Here is a 13,625-nt window from a genome sequence, read left to right as displayed (position 1 = left end):
CTGACAGGAACGGTGGGAGGTGGACTCTCTGGGTTCTGCCTGAGAGAGATGACGAGATCCAGTCGAGTACCTTGTCGCGGATTCCAGCGTTGTGGATGCGTGTGCGGAGAGTGTGATGACATACCGTGTCGAAAGCTACGCAGAGGTCCAGGAGGATGAGTGCTGCTGTTTCTCCTTCGTCGAGCATGGTCCTAATGTCGTCTGTGGCAGCAATGAGTGCAGTCTCGGTGCTGTGGTTTCTGCGGAATCTGGATTGGGAGGTGTTGAGTACCTTGCTGAAGGCAGAAATTGGGTTTAACTAGTGGACCCAAAACCCCAGACTTTTAGGTTACTTTTGGAACAAGAGGAACCTCTACCAAGGAGAAGAGCATGATGCTTTAGGAGGATTTGCCACGCTGCCTGTTGCTTTGCTGTGCTGGCCTGCTGCCTGTTGCTTCTGCCTGAAGCGGGAAAGAACTGGACTTTGCTTTCTAAAAACCTGCTTGTGAAGTTTCTTCAAGGGCTTGGACTGAGCTTGCCCTCTGTTCTGAAGTTTCAGGGACATGAAAGACTTTATCTGTCAGCACCTGGGCTATCTTGCTGAGACCTCTACCCTGCAAAGTGGTGCCACATCCTTTCCCTGGATCCTTGAAAGGAGAAGCTGGTGAACCCGAGGTGAAAATCCACATTGGAGCTGAGCGGCAGAAAGATTGACACAGTGCCTGCACCGCAGCTGAAAAATCAACACATTGCTGGTAAAATTGACACATCGCCAACTCCGCACAGATTCATCGCTACCATGCATATGGATTTTCCATGCATCGTCCCTGGGCGTCAAAACCTGCAACATCACCACACCGACACGAGGCTGCAGATCCGGAAATCGATGCATCTGTGCGAGGAAAGAATAGACTCATCACTGGCCAGCAGAGAAAGAATCGATGCACGTCCTTACTTGTGATTAAGGAATCGAATCATCACTTGATTTTCCAATGCACGCCTACCGTGCGGCTTTATTTTTAACGCATACCAGGGACTTTGTCCTAAAACAACGCCTCCATTGATTTCAATAGAATGAGACTCTTTTTACTTTAAAAATCATATCTTTGTGTATGTTGGATGTTTGTTGTTTGGTCTTGTTTGATTTGGATAAATACTGTCTGTTTTAATAAATTGGTGTGGAGTTTTCACTGTGTAACTGTGTGTGTTTTTACAAATACTTTTACACATTGCCTCTGAGATAAGCCCGACTGTCTCTGATAAGCTACGAAAGAGGTGTGCAGGGGTTATCTGAACTGGGTATCTCCCTTATCATGACTAGAGTGAGGGTCCCTACTTGGACAGGGTGCAAACTGACTGCCAACTAGAGACCCCATTTCTAACGCAGACCATTACACAACAACATACTGTTTTTTCTCTTAGATTTGTTCTATTTTCCTTGCCTTCTAAAACTCTGCACCTTTTTAAGCCTTACTTCCGATCATGTCTAAGTTTGGTAGCCATCATTTGGAGCTGCAGAAGTAATTTTGAGCAGGAGAGGCTGGAGACCTACATGGTGCCTCAGCTCAAATAGTTCTGCAGAGAATTCAAGTGTTCTATTATCTGCAAAAGGCGCTGAGGGCTTGGCTGGCAGCAAACGAGGCTGATGGGCCCACAGAGGAGGAGAATGTTGCTGGGGATATGGAGGTGCAAAGCATCCATGAAGATTAGTTGGATAACCAAGGCCTGCCTGGAGGGAGGACCTGCAGGCAGGCAGCAGTGTTTCTTCCAAAGGCCTGACCCAGGAGGAACTTGGGGGCAGACGGGAAAACAGGAGGTACCAACTAGAAATGGAGAAGCTCAAGCTAAAGCATGAAAGGGAACTTCAGCTGGAGCTGGCTAGGATGAGAAGGGATGAACTGAAAGACGAATTGCTATGGAAAAAGAGAGAATTGCTTTGGAGTAGCTGAGCTTGAAGGAGCTGGATTGCAAGAGCAGGTCCAGCACAGATTGTGGCAGTATTTCTTCTGTGCAGTCAGAGAGGAGAGTGCACCTTACCAAGAGTGTTGGGAAAGTGTTCACTAAGGAGGATGACATCCACAAGTGGTTTCAGGGCTATGAGGCAGCTCTCTACATGCACAGGATACCTGAGAGAGATTAGGGACGGGCCTGTGGAGATTACCAGGGGCTGCACAATTTGTTTGTATGGGAGCACTTGTCTGTGTTTTCCAGAGCTGCGATAGCCCTTGATTGACAGTAGGCTTAGTGAACACAGGAAGCTTGCTCAGGAGGCAGACTGTTGGGTGAGTACTAGGGTCCACAAAAAGTTGTATGGGGAGACTCTGCCAAGGGTGGGAAGGGCCCCAACAAAAAGGAGGGGGGGGGGCAAGGATAAAAGTAAGGAGTTTTCTAAAGGGCCCCAAACCAGTGCCCAGGGTGAAGATTCACAGCCCCCCATTTAGAAGAAGAGTTGGTTCCCTTCATGTAAGCCTGCAGGGAAGGGACCCATGAACTGCTTTTCCTGTAGTCAGGAAGGGCACATCAGAGGGCATCCCAAGTGTCATAAACGAGCACAGCCCTCTTCCCCCCCCCAGTCACTTGGGGTGGCCAGTGTAGCGCTTGGGGAGGAGTTCGCCCCAGTTAGTGGTGGGGAGCCAGCTGAGTTAACCCTATTCTCCCTGGGTGAGGGTGAGGTGGTCCAGAGAACAGTCATGCCTGTTAATACCAAGAAGTACAGGCAGTGGGTGCCCATCAATGGGAGGCGGGTGTAGGCTGTCATCTGGTGTCTCAAGAGCTAGTAGTTCCTAATGTGGTCTGCCAAGTTGTAGCAGTAGACCACAGTGAGCGCCAATGCTTGGTAGCTCAAGTTCTCTTTGAATGGAGGGGTCTCAGGTTCCTTGAGGGTAGCTGTGAGTCTGTCCATGCCTGTTGACTGCTAAGGAATGACCTAGAGCATACTGCCTGGAAGGAGGTGGAGCTCGGTCCCATTTGAACGTTTTGGAATTGCCAGAGTGGATGTGCATGACTACACGGTCCATGGCCACCAGAGAGGGTGATCAAGAAGACCTGGAGCCTGAAACAGTGGCCCAGGTGCCTGCTAGGAAAGGAAGGGGCAAGGGGTGCGGGAAACCAGGCCCTGAAATTCCAATGGTCCGGGAGGAGGCTGAACAGGAGGGGGATGCCACAGATCCTACAGGGGAAGACGTGGCTGTACTGGGGTACCTGCCTGAGCTGACCCATTGGCAGGAGGAAGGAGGCCCCACCAGGGAAGAGTTCTGGGCAGCGCAGAAAGCATGCCCCACCCTTGAAGGTCTTCGGAAACTGCCTGAGGCCCAGGCAACTGGTGACACCTCTGGAACTCACCTGGTTTACTGGGAGAATGATCTCCTGTATAGTGAGCCTAAGGTTGCTGAGCCTGGGACAACCTGTGTGCTGGATCCCAAGACAGCCATGCAACAGGTTTATCGTGGACTTGGTTGATTGTGCCACGCGGTACACAGAAGCTATCCCCCTGAGAACAGTTATTGCACCCACAGTGGCCAGGGCACTGATCGGGATCTTTACCTGTGTGGGTTTCCCCAAGGAGGTGGTATCTAACCGGGGTACTAATTTAATGTCGCTGTACACAAAGACCATGTGAAAGGCATGTGTTGTGACCTACAAATTCACCAAGCCTTACTACCCCCGAAGCAAATGGTTGGTTAAGGAACTCAACATCACAAAACAAAATAAAATGATGGACGGAGTGTTGAAACTTTTCAAACACTCACTCCCAGTCATAGATCTGGGTTTAATCCATCGTTATTTTGCTTGCCACGTCACCCCAGTTTGGACCCAGCTATAAGCAGATCAGTCTTGACCCTCTTCCCCATGGGAACAGTCCAGCCCGAACTGCTAGGCCAGGTCCTTCCTGGACAGGAAACAAGTATCCTGGGACCTGTTTCACGGTATCACCCTTCATCAGCCAGGCTAGCTTGAATCCAGTGGCACAGCGAGCAAGGGACCCATGTCTAGGCATACCCCTGCCATCTAGAGCGCACAAAGCAACATCACAAAACAAAATAAAATGATGGACGGAGTGTTGAAACTTTTCAAACACTCGCCCCCAGTCATAGATCTGGGTTTAATCCATTGTTATTTTGCTCGCCAAGTCACCCCAGTTTGGCATGGTGAGCAAAAGAACGATGGATTAAACCCAGATCTGTGACTGGGGGTGAGTGTTTGCATTGTTCAGCACTCCCTCCATCATCCTTTTGTGTTGCTAAAGTTGCCCTAAGTGGGAAGGGTATGCCCAGATGTGGGTCCCTTGCTCACTGTGCCACTGAATTCAAGCTAGCCTGGCTGATGAAGGGGTGATACCCTGAGACCGGTCCCAGGATGCTTGTTTCCGGTCCAGGGAGGACCTGGCCTGGCAGTTCGGACTGGACTGTTCCCATGTGAAACAGGGTCAAGAGTGATATGCATATGGCTGGGTCCAAACTGGGGTGGCATGATGAGCAAAAGAACAATGGATTAAACCCAGATCTGTGACTGGGGGTTAGTGTTTGCACTGTTCAGCACTCCGTCCATCATCCTTTTGTGTTGCTATGGTTAAGGAATTCAACAGCATCCTGAAGGGCATGATTATGGGTCTTTCTGCACCCATGAAACATAAGTGGGATGTTCTGTTACCATGCCTGGTGTTTACTTACAGGGAGATACCACAGAAGTGGGTTGGCTTCAGCCCGTTTGAACTTCTGTATGGGCACCCTGTAAGAGGGCCTCTCAGTTTGATGAAGGAGGGCTGGGAGCAAGCTGCCAATAAGACCCCATGATGTATTCAGTTACATGCTGGCCTTCTGGAACCAGACAGCCCGATACTGGAAACTCACCCTAGAGAATCTGGAGGCTAGCCAGGAAGGTATGAAATGCTGGTATGCCCAGAATACCACTCTGGTTGAGTTTCAGCCTTGCTAGAAAGTGTGGGTGATAGCGCCAGTAGAGCCCTGTGATCTCCATAACCGTTGGTCAGTGTAGGAAAGTACCATCTTGCCTGGCATGTTACCCCCATATTTCACTGTATATATGTTGTTTTAGTTGTATGTGTCACTGGGACCCTGCCAGCCAGGGCCACAGTGTTCATAAGTGTGCCCTGTATGTGTTACCTGTGTTATGACTAACTGTCTCACTGAGGCTCTGCTATCCAGAACCTCAGTGGTTATGCTCTCTCATTTTCTTTCCAAATTGTCACTAACAGGCTAGTGACCAATTTCACCAATTTACATTGGCATACTGGAACACCCTTATAATTCCCTAGTATATGGTACTGAGGTACCCAGGGTATTGGGGTTCCAGGAGATCCCTATGGGCTACAGCATTTCTTGTGCCACCCATAGGGAGATCTGACAATTCTTACACAGGCCTGCCAGTGCAGCCTGAGTAAAAATAACGTCCACGTTATTTCACAGCCATTTACCACTGCACTTAAGTCACCTATATGTCTAACCTTTACCTGGTAAAGGTTGGGTGCTAAGTTACTTAGTGTGTGGGCACCCTGGCACTAGCCAAGGTGCTCCCACATTGTTCAGGGCAAATTCCCTGGACTTTGTGAGTGCGGGGACACCATTACACGCGTGCACTATACATATGTCACGACATATGTATAGCATCACAATGGTAACTCCGAACATGGCCATGTAACATGTCTAAGATCATGGAATTGGGAGACAATTCCATGATCCCCCGAGTCTCTAGCTCAGACCCGGGTACTGCCAAACTACCTTTCCCGGGGTTTCACTGCAGCTGCTGCCAACCCCTCAGACAGGTTTCTGCCCTCCTGGGGTCCAGCCAGGCCTGGCCCAGGAAGGCAGAACAAAGGACTTCACCAGAGAGAGGGTGTTACACCCTCTCCCTTTGGAAAAAGGTGTCAGGGCTGGGGAGGAGTAGCCTCCCCCAGCCTCTGGAAATGCTTTGATGGGCACAGATGGTGCCCATCTCTGCATAAGCCAGTCTGCACCGGTTCAGGGATCCCTCAGCCCTGCTTTGGTGCGAAACTGGACAAAGGAAAGGGGAGTGACCACTCCCCTGACCTGCACCTCCCCTGGGAGGTGCCCAGAGCTCCTCCAGTGTGCTCCAGACCTCTGCCATCTTTGAAACAGAGGTGCTGCTGGCACACTGGACTGCTCTGAGTGGCCAGTGCCTGCAGGAGACGTCAGAGACTCCTTCTGATAGGCTCCTTCAGGTGTTACTAGCCTATCCTCTCTCCTAAGTAGCCAAACCTCCTTTTCTGGCTATTTAGGGTCTCTGCTTTGGGGAATTCCTTAGATAACGAATCCAAGAGCTCATCAGAGTTCCTCTGCATCTCTCTCTTCACCTTCTGCCAAGGAATCGACTGCTGACCGCGCTGGAAGCCTGCAAAACTGCAACAAAGTAGCAAAGGCGCCTACTGCGACCTTGTAACGCTGATCCTGCCGCCTTCTCGACTGTTTTCCTGGTGGTGCATGCTGTGGGGGTAGTCTGCCTCCTCTCTGCACTAGAAACCCCGAAGAAATCTCCAGTGGGTCGACGGAATCTTCCCCCTGCAACCGCAGGCACCAAAGAACTGCATCACCGGTCCTCTGGGTCTCCTCTCAGCACGACGAGCGAGGTCCCGTGAACTCAGCAACTCTGTCCAAGTGACTCCCACAGTCCAGTGACTCTTCAGTCCAAGTTTGGTGGAGGTAAGTCCTTGCCTCCCCACGCTAGACTGCATTGCTGGGAACTGCGTGTTTTGCAGCTACTCCGTCTCCTGTGCACTCTTACAGGATTTCCTTTGTGCACAGCCAAGCCTGGGTCCCCGGCACTCTAACCTGCATTGCACGACCTCCTGAGTTGTCCTCCGGCTTCGTGGGACCCTCTTGTGCAACTTCGGGTGACCTCCGGTTCACTCCACTTCATAGTGCCTGTTCTGGCACTTCTGCGGGTGCTGCTTGCTTCTGAGTGGGCTCTTTGTTTTGCTGGACGCCCCCTCTGTCTCCTCACGCAATTGGCGACATCCTGGTCCCTGCTGGGCCACAGCAGCATCCAAAAACCCTAACTGCGACCCTTGCAGGTAGCAAGGCTTGTTTGCGGTCTTTCTGCAGGAAAACACTTCTGCACGACTCTTCACGACGTGGGACATCCATCCTTCAAAGGGGAAGTTTCTAGCCCTTGTCGTTCTTGCAGAATCCACAGCTTCTACCATCCGGTGGCAGCTTCTTTGCACCCACAGCTGGCATTTCCTGGGCATCTGCCCACTCCCGACTTGATTGTGACTTTTGGACTTGGTCCCCTTGTTCCACAGGTACTCTCGTCTGGAAATCCATCGTTGTTGCATTGCTGGTGTTGGTCTTTCCTGCAGAATTCCCCTATCACGACTTCTGTGCTCTTTGGGGAACTTAGGTGCATTTTGCACCCACTTTTCAGGGTCTTGGGGTGGGCTATTTTTCTAACCATCACTGTTTTCTTACAGTCCCAGCGACCCTCTACAAGGTCACATAGGTTTGGGGTCCATTTGTGGTTCGCATTCCACTTCTAGAGTATATGGTTTGTGTTGCCCCTATCCCAATGTGCCCCCATTGCATTCTATTGTGACTATACATTGTTTGCACTGTTTTCTATTGCTATTACTGCATATTTTGGTATTGTGTACATATATCTTGTGTATATTTGCTATCCTCATACTGAGGGTACTCACTGAGATACTTTGGCATATTGTCATAAAAATAAAGTTCCTTTATTTTTAGTATATCTGTGTATTGTGTTTTCTTATGATATTGTGCATATGACACCAGTGGTATAGTAGGAGCTTCACACGTCTCCTAGTTCAGCCTAAGCTGCTCTGCTAAGCTACCTTTTCTATCAGCCTAAGCTGCTAGACACCCCTCTACACTAATAAGGGATACCTGGGCCTGGTGCAAGGTGTAAGTACCCCTTGGTACTCACTACAAGCCAGTCCAGCCTCCTACAGTCAGGGCCATTTAAGGTGAAGGAGTGCGAAGGTCATGTCACCTACTTGTTGGACGAGCAGACTCCTCGAAACCCTTTAAGGGAGTTACAGATGAACCGCCCCAAACCACAGTTTGAGAGATCTGAGTTGGATATGCTCTTGGTCACAGATGAATGGGTGGAAGAGGAGAGTGACCCTCTCCCCAACCTCCTGTCTGCCAAAGAGCAGGATGGGTCAGTGGAGGGTGTAAACCTCTCCCCTACTCTGACCCTAGATCTGCAAAGGGACTGTCTCCAGTTGCTGGGACAGTTTGCCTCCTTCCCACTTACCCCTGGGCGTCACCCACTGGCGCACCTATGACGTTGATACTGGGGACAGCCTTCCTGTTAAGGACAAGCCTTACAGGTTAACTGACAAAGTGAGAAACAGCATTAAGGAGGCAGTCTCTAAGATGCTGGAGTTAGGGGTGATTGAGCACTCCAACAGCCCTTGGTCCAGTCCCCAAGGCTGCTCTCCCTGGTGTCACACCTGAACTTAAGTTATGTCTTGACTACCGGGAGCCAAATGCCATCACCAGGACTGACGCACACCCCATCCCCAGAGCTGATGAGCTCATTGACCAGTTGGGAGCTGCCAAATTCCTCAGCATGTTTGATCTGATGTCTGGGTACTGGCAGATTGCCCTAACCGAGGGGGCAAAAGAGGTCTGAGTTCTCAACACCGGAGGGGCACTACCAGTTTTATGTCATGCCCTTTGGGTTGAAGAATGCCCTTGCCACATTTGAGAGGCTGGTCAACTAGGTCCTGCCTGGGTTGGAGAACTTCAGTGCAGCCTACCTAGATGACATTACGGTCTTCAGCTCCAGCTGGGAGAACCACTTGCACCATCTCCAGGTAGTGTGGAACACCCTGCAGATAGCAGGCCTCACTATTAAGGCCAATAAGTGCCAAATTGGGCAGGGGTCTATGGTGTACTTAGGACACCAGGTAGGTAACTGCCAGGTGGCATCCCTGTAGGCACAAATTGACACCATTCTGGGTTGGGACCCCCAAAGACCCAGACTAAGCTGAGGGCCCTCTTAAGACTCACCAGATATTGTAGGAGATTTGTCAAGCATCATTGTTGCTCCCTTGACAGAGCTGACTTCCTAGGTGCAGCCACATCAGGTGATCTGGACCAAGGTGTGCCAGGCTGCCTTTGACACCCTGAAGGAGGCCATATGCACAGCACCCGTGTTCAAGGCTCCTGACTTCTCCAAAGTATTTGTGGTGCAGAAAGATGCTTCAGAGCAGTGGGAGCAGTGCTCTCGCAGCTAAACGAAGAGGGCCTAGACCAACCTGTAGCCTTTATCAGTAGGTGGTTACTTCCCAGGGAACAGAAGTGGAGTGCAATAGAAAGAGAAGCTTTTGCTGTGGTCTGGGTGCTGAAGAAGCTAAGACCCCACTTGTTCAGGACTCACTTGTAGGTTCAGACAGACCACAGGCCCCTCAGATGGCTAATGCAGATGAGGGATATGAATCCTAAACTGTTGAGGTGGTCCATCTTCCTATAGGGAATGGACTTTACGGTGGAACACCATCCTAGAACAGATCACGCCAATGCTGATGGTCTTTCCAGGTTTTTCCACCTTAGTGATGAGAACTCCCAAGGAGCTTGGTAGTACTCCTCACTTTCAGCTGACGGGAGCACGTGTTAGACCTGGGAGCTCTTGGCATGGTTTGCCTGTACTTGTTTGCTTCTGACCCCCCTATTTTTGGACCCTGTGCTATAATTTGTTTTTGCTGGTTTTGATATTCTGGGCGCTTTGCCACTGCTAGCCAGTGCTAAAGTGCAAGTGCTCCCTGTCTAAAAGATATTGCTAATTGGGTTTCCCTGATAGGCACATTTGATTTACTGGGAAGTCCCTGATAACGTGCACTTTGTGTTCCCAGGTACTGTAAATAAAGTGCTACTAGTGGGCCTGCAGCACTGATTGTGCCACCCACCTGAGTATCCCTGTAAACATGTCACAGACCTGCCACTGCAGTATCTGTGTGTGCAGTTTTGCACTGCCAAAATCGACCTGGCAAGTGTATCCATGTGCCAGGCCCAAACCTTCCTTTTTACTACATTCAAGTCACACCTAAGGTAGGCCCTAAGTAGCCCCATGGGCAGGGTGCAGTATATGTAAAAGGTAGGACATGTACTGGTGTGTTTCACATGGCCTGATGGTAAAATAGTCCCAATTTCAGTGTTCACTATTCCAAGGCCTATCTCTCCCATAGTGTAACATAGGTTACTGCCTTTAAAAATCTTTTAAGTGCAGTTTCCCACTGGGAGCAGATAGAGATTTGGAGTTTGAGGTCTCTGAACTCTCACAATTTAAAAATACATCTTGTGGTAGAGTTGGTTTTTAGATTAGCTGTTTGAAAATGCCAGCTTTAGAAAGTGGGCCTTTTCTTGTATAACCATTCTGGGCCGCTGACTGCCTGTGGAATCCACGTCTTGGTCAGACTGACAGTTGTGCTGTTTGTGAATTCCCTCTAGACAGTGACACAAAGGGGGCTGCGGAGTGTCCTACATATCCTGATGAGTCTCCTGGGCCAGAGTGGGGAGAGAGGTGCTAACACGTGCATCTGAAAGGGCTGTGCCTGTCCTCCTACGAGACTTTCCTTTGAAGTTTGCCTACTTTAAAGGCAGAAATGGGTATAAGTAGTGGACACAAAACCCAGACTTTTAGATTATTTCTGAATCAAGAGAAACTTCTTCCAAGGAGAAGAGCTTGATGCTTGAGGTGGGCCTGTCACTCTGCCTGTTGCTTTGTTGTGCTGCCCTGCTGCTGCTTCTGCCTGAAGAGGGAAAGAACTGGACTTTACTTTCTGAAAACCTGCTTGTGAAGTTTCTCCAAGAGCTTGGACTGAGCTTCCCCCTGTTCTGAAGTCTCAGTGACATTGAAGTCTTCATCTGCCAGCACATGGGAGCTCTTGCTGAGACCTCTACCCTTCTAAATGGTACCACATCCAGTCTCTGGAACCTTGAAAGGAGAAGCTGGTAAACGCAAGGTGAAAATCCACACACCGGAGCCGAGAGGCTGAAAAATCGATCCATCGCCTGCCCCGCAGCTGAAAAATCGACACCACCAGTAAAATCGATGCATCGCCAGTTCAGCGCAACATCATTGCTGCCGTGCCTCTGTATTTTCCATGCATCATCCCTCGGGGTCCAAACCTGCAACATCACAGCACTGACCCGAGGCTGCTTGTCCAGAAATCGATGCATCGATTGCTTTTTTTTTATGCATACCAGGTACTTTGTGGTAAAACAACGCATCCATTGATTTCTATGGAGTAAGACTCTTTTTACTTTAAAAATTCATATATTTGCTTGTGTATGTTGGATGTTTGTCGTTTTTGGTCTTGTTTGATTTAGATAAATATTGGCTATTTTTCTAAACTGGTGTGGAGTACTTTTGTGGCGTTTTCACTGTGTTACTGTGTGTGTTTGTACAAATACTTTACACATTGCATCTGAGATAAGCCTTGACTGCCTGTGCCAAGCTACCACGGGGGTGAGCAGGTGTTACTTGAGCTGTGTATCTCCCTTCCCCTGACTAAAGTGAGGGTCCCTTCCTGGGCAGGGTGTAAACTGACTGCCAACTAGAGACGTTATTTCTAACTACGGTTAGCTAAAATATGCCCTGAACTAAATAAAAAATGCTTTTAAATGTATGCTGTGTGCATGCTTGCGGGTAAGAGTGCGTTTATGTGAGAGAGAGTGTTTATATGTAAGTATACATTTGTGTGTATGTGTAAGTGTGTGTGAATGAAAGTGAAGGTGAAAGGGCATGTGAGGTCACTTCCCCTACCCCGGGCATTTCGGTGAATTGATGCCCATATTTATTTGTAGATGGTGGCTGTGGGGAAGTAGTTCTGTAACCTCCCCTGTAATGCAACCCGTAACCACCACCTCTTGATGCAGAGGAAGTTATATGAAACTGGAAATGTGCCTGGGAGACTACTGGCATGACTGGGTTGAAGAGCGGAAGAAGTGCGATGGGTGGAAGAGGTGCAGACAGAAGGGAGGGAGTAAGCCCGCATAGACCGGAACATAGCATAGGTTTTTGCAAATTACTGCTGGGACCTATACAAAGCTGCTAGTGCTACAGATAGGACAATCTGATTGAGCAGACCTAGAGAAAGGCCTGTCCCTTGAAGAATATATGGAGGCCCTAGCCATTACGAATATGTGAAAAACGCAGGGTCCAAATAGCCTCCTGTTCGAGAGGTTTAAGCTTTTAGCCCCACTTCTTAAGCAGCACCTCCATAATATGTTTCACACTGTAAGGGACAATGTGGAGCTCCCATCAGATTTCATCCACGCGACCATAGTTGTGATCCCTAAATAGGGCAAACCCCGCGATCTATGAATCTCCTACAGGCCTATATCTTTCCAACACAGAGCAAAATACTGGCCAAGATCCTGGTGCTTAGAGTAGCAGGGTGATTACCTCCCTCCTTCATTAAGACCAGTTGGGCTTTGTGCCTGGGAGGGCCACTCGTCTCAACTTCACAGGTGGCTTGATTAAACTAAAGGAGACCAGGAAATCAGGGCTATCTGGTCACTGGACGCTGAAAAAAGGTTTGATTCTCTAGACTGTAGGTACTTACTCTTGACCTTTAACTCTTGGGTTTTGCCCCAAATTCTGTCAGTGGGTGGTCCTGCTCTACAAGGCCGTGAGAGCAGTGGTGAGAGACACTAGAAATCACTCCAGATCATTGTTGTCTATTTGAGCCATAGCCCCCTTGCACAGAACTTTGAAACTAAAAATGAGAGACCGTTTTAACCCAATGAAATGAGATGTTCAATACCCAAGAATGAAATGAAATAATCCAGAGGAAATATTCACAACGTACAAAACTGAAAAATACATATTGACCCGGAAGGAATGGAGGATCCAGCCAGTAATAATTCCAATAAGAAGGCAAAAATTGCACCACCAGTAATCATCAAAATGAAAAGAAAGGGCTTTATACCAAAGTCGATTAACATAGGGATCATGTCCTGGATGCTTAGTGCTTACCATCAACAGGTGGTTCTGTAGTTCTGCGGTCTTAGTTGTTGGATTCGCCATTGAGACCAAATGAAAATATCGAATTCGGGTAAATGAATGTAAACTGAATTATGAAGCAAGAATTTATCATACTGCTAATAATCTCCAACTTTACAAACGTACATCTTGGGCACCTGTAATTGCCCAGAAGATACCTTTTTCAAATGTTTTACAGTTTATTTGTGTTGGAAACATGTTTATTTTTGATAAACTAACACATCTGCTCTATTAACTAAAGTCTGTTCTTTCATTCCTAGGAGAGAAGCCATAAGTCCTATCGCCCTTTGACAGTCCTGACATTTCGCTTGAACTATCTCTTTAGCGAGCTGAATGCTGTATTGTACCATTTCCTCAACCTCATCTTGCATGCTGTTGTGTGTTTAGTTTTCCTCAAAGTCTGCAAGCTCTTCCTGGACAAGCAAACCAGCCTTATTGCATCTTTATTGTTTGCTGTGCATCCAATACATACAGAAGCAGTAAGTATAGTTGGTATGATTTTAATACTTAAAATCGCGTGTATCATGCAATGTCTTGAGATTTCCACTGTTAGAGGTCATAGGACACTCCATTTTTTCCTCTTTCTATGATGCCCTTGTTTTCAGAGAGCCTGTGAGTATATAACGGCACTGTGA

At 48.6% G+C, this 13,625-nt stretch overlaps 1 protein-coding gene across 2 annotated transcripts in view; it reads left to right on the top strand.

Moving 5' to 3' along the window:
* Positions 1-13,625, top strand: part of TMTC3 (transmembrane O-mannosyltransferase targeting cadherins 3) — a 504,535-nt gene that overhangs the window by 61,309 nt on the left and 429,601 nt on the right. For both annotated transcript variants that reach the window (XM_069229615.1, XM_069229614.1), the window contains exon 3: positions 13,251-13,469. In XM_069229615.1, coding sequence (XP_069085716.1) covers positions 13,251-13,469 — 219 coding nt within the window. The remainder of the gene's footprint in view (positions 1-13,250; positions 13,470-13,625) is intronic.

This window comes from Pleurodeles waltl, chromosome 4_1 (genome assembly GCF_031143425.1).
Source record: "Pleurodeles waltl isolate 20211129_DDA chromosome 4_1, aPleWal1.hap1.20221129, whole genome shotgun sequence".
Taxonomy (NCBI): domain Eukaryota; kingdom Metazoa; phylum Chordata; class Amphibia; order Caudata; family Salamandridae; genus Pleurodeles; species Pleurodeles waltl.
The sequence above is the reverse complement of the archived record's forward strand: the minus strand, read 5'-3'. Positions and strand labels throughout refer to the sequence as shown.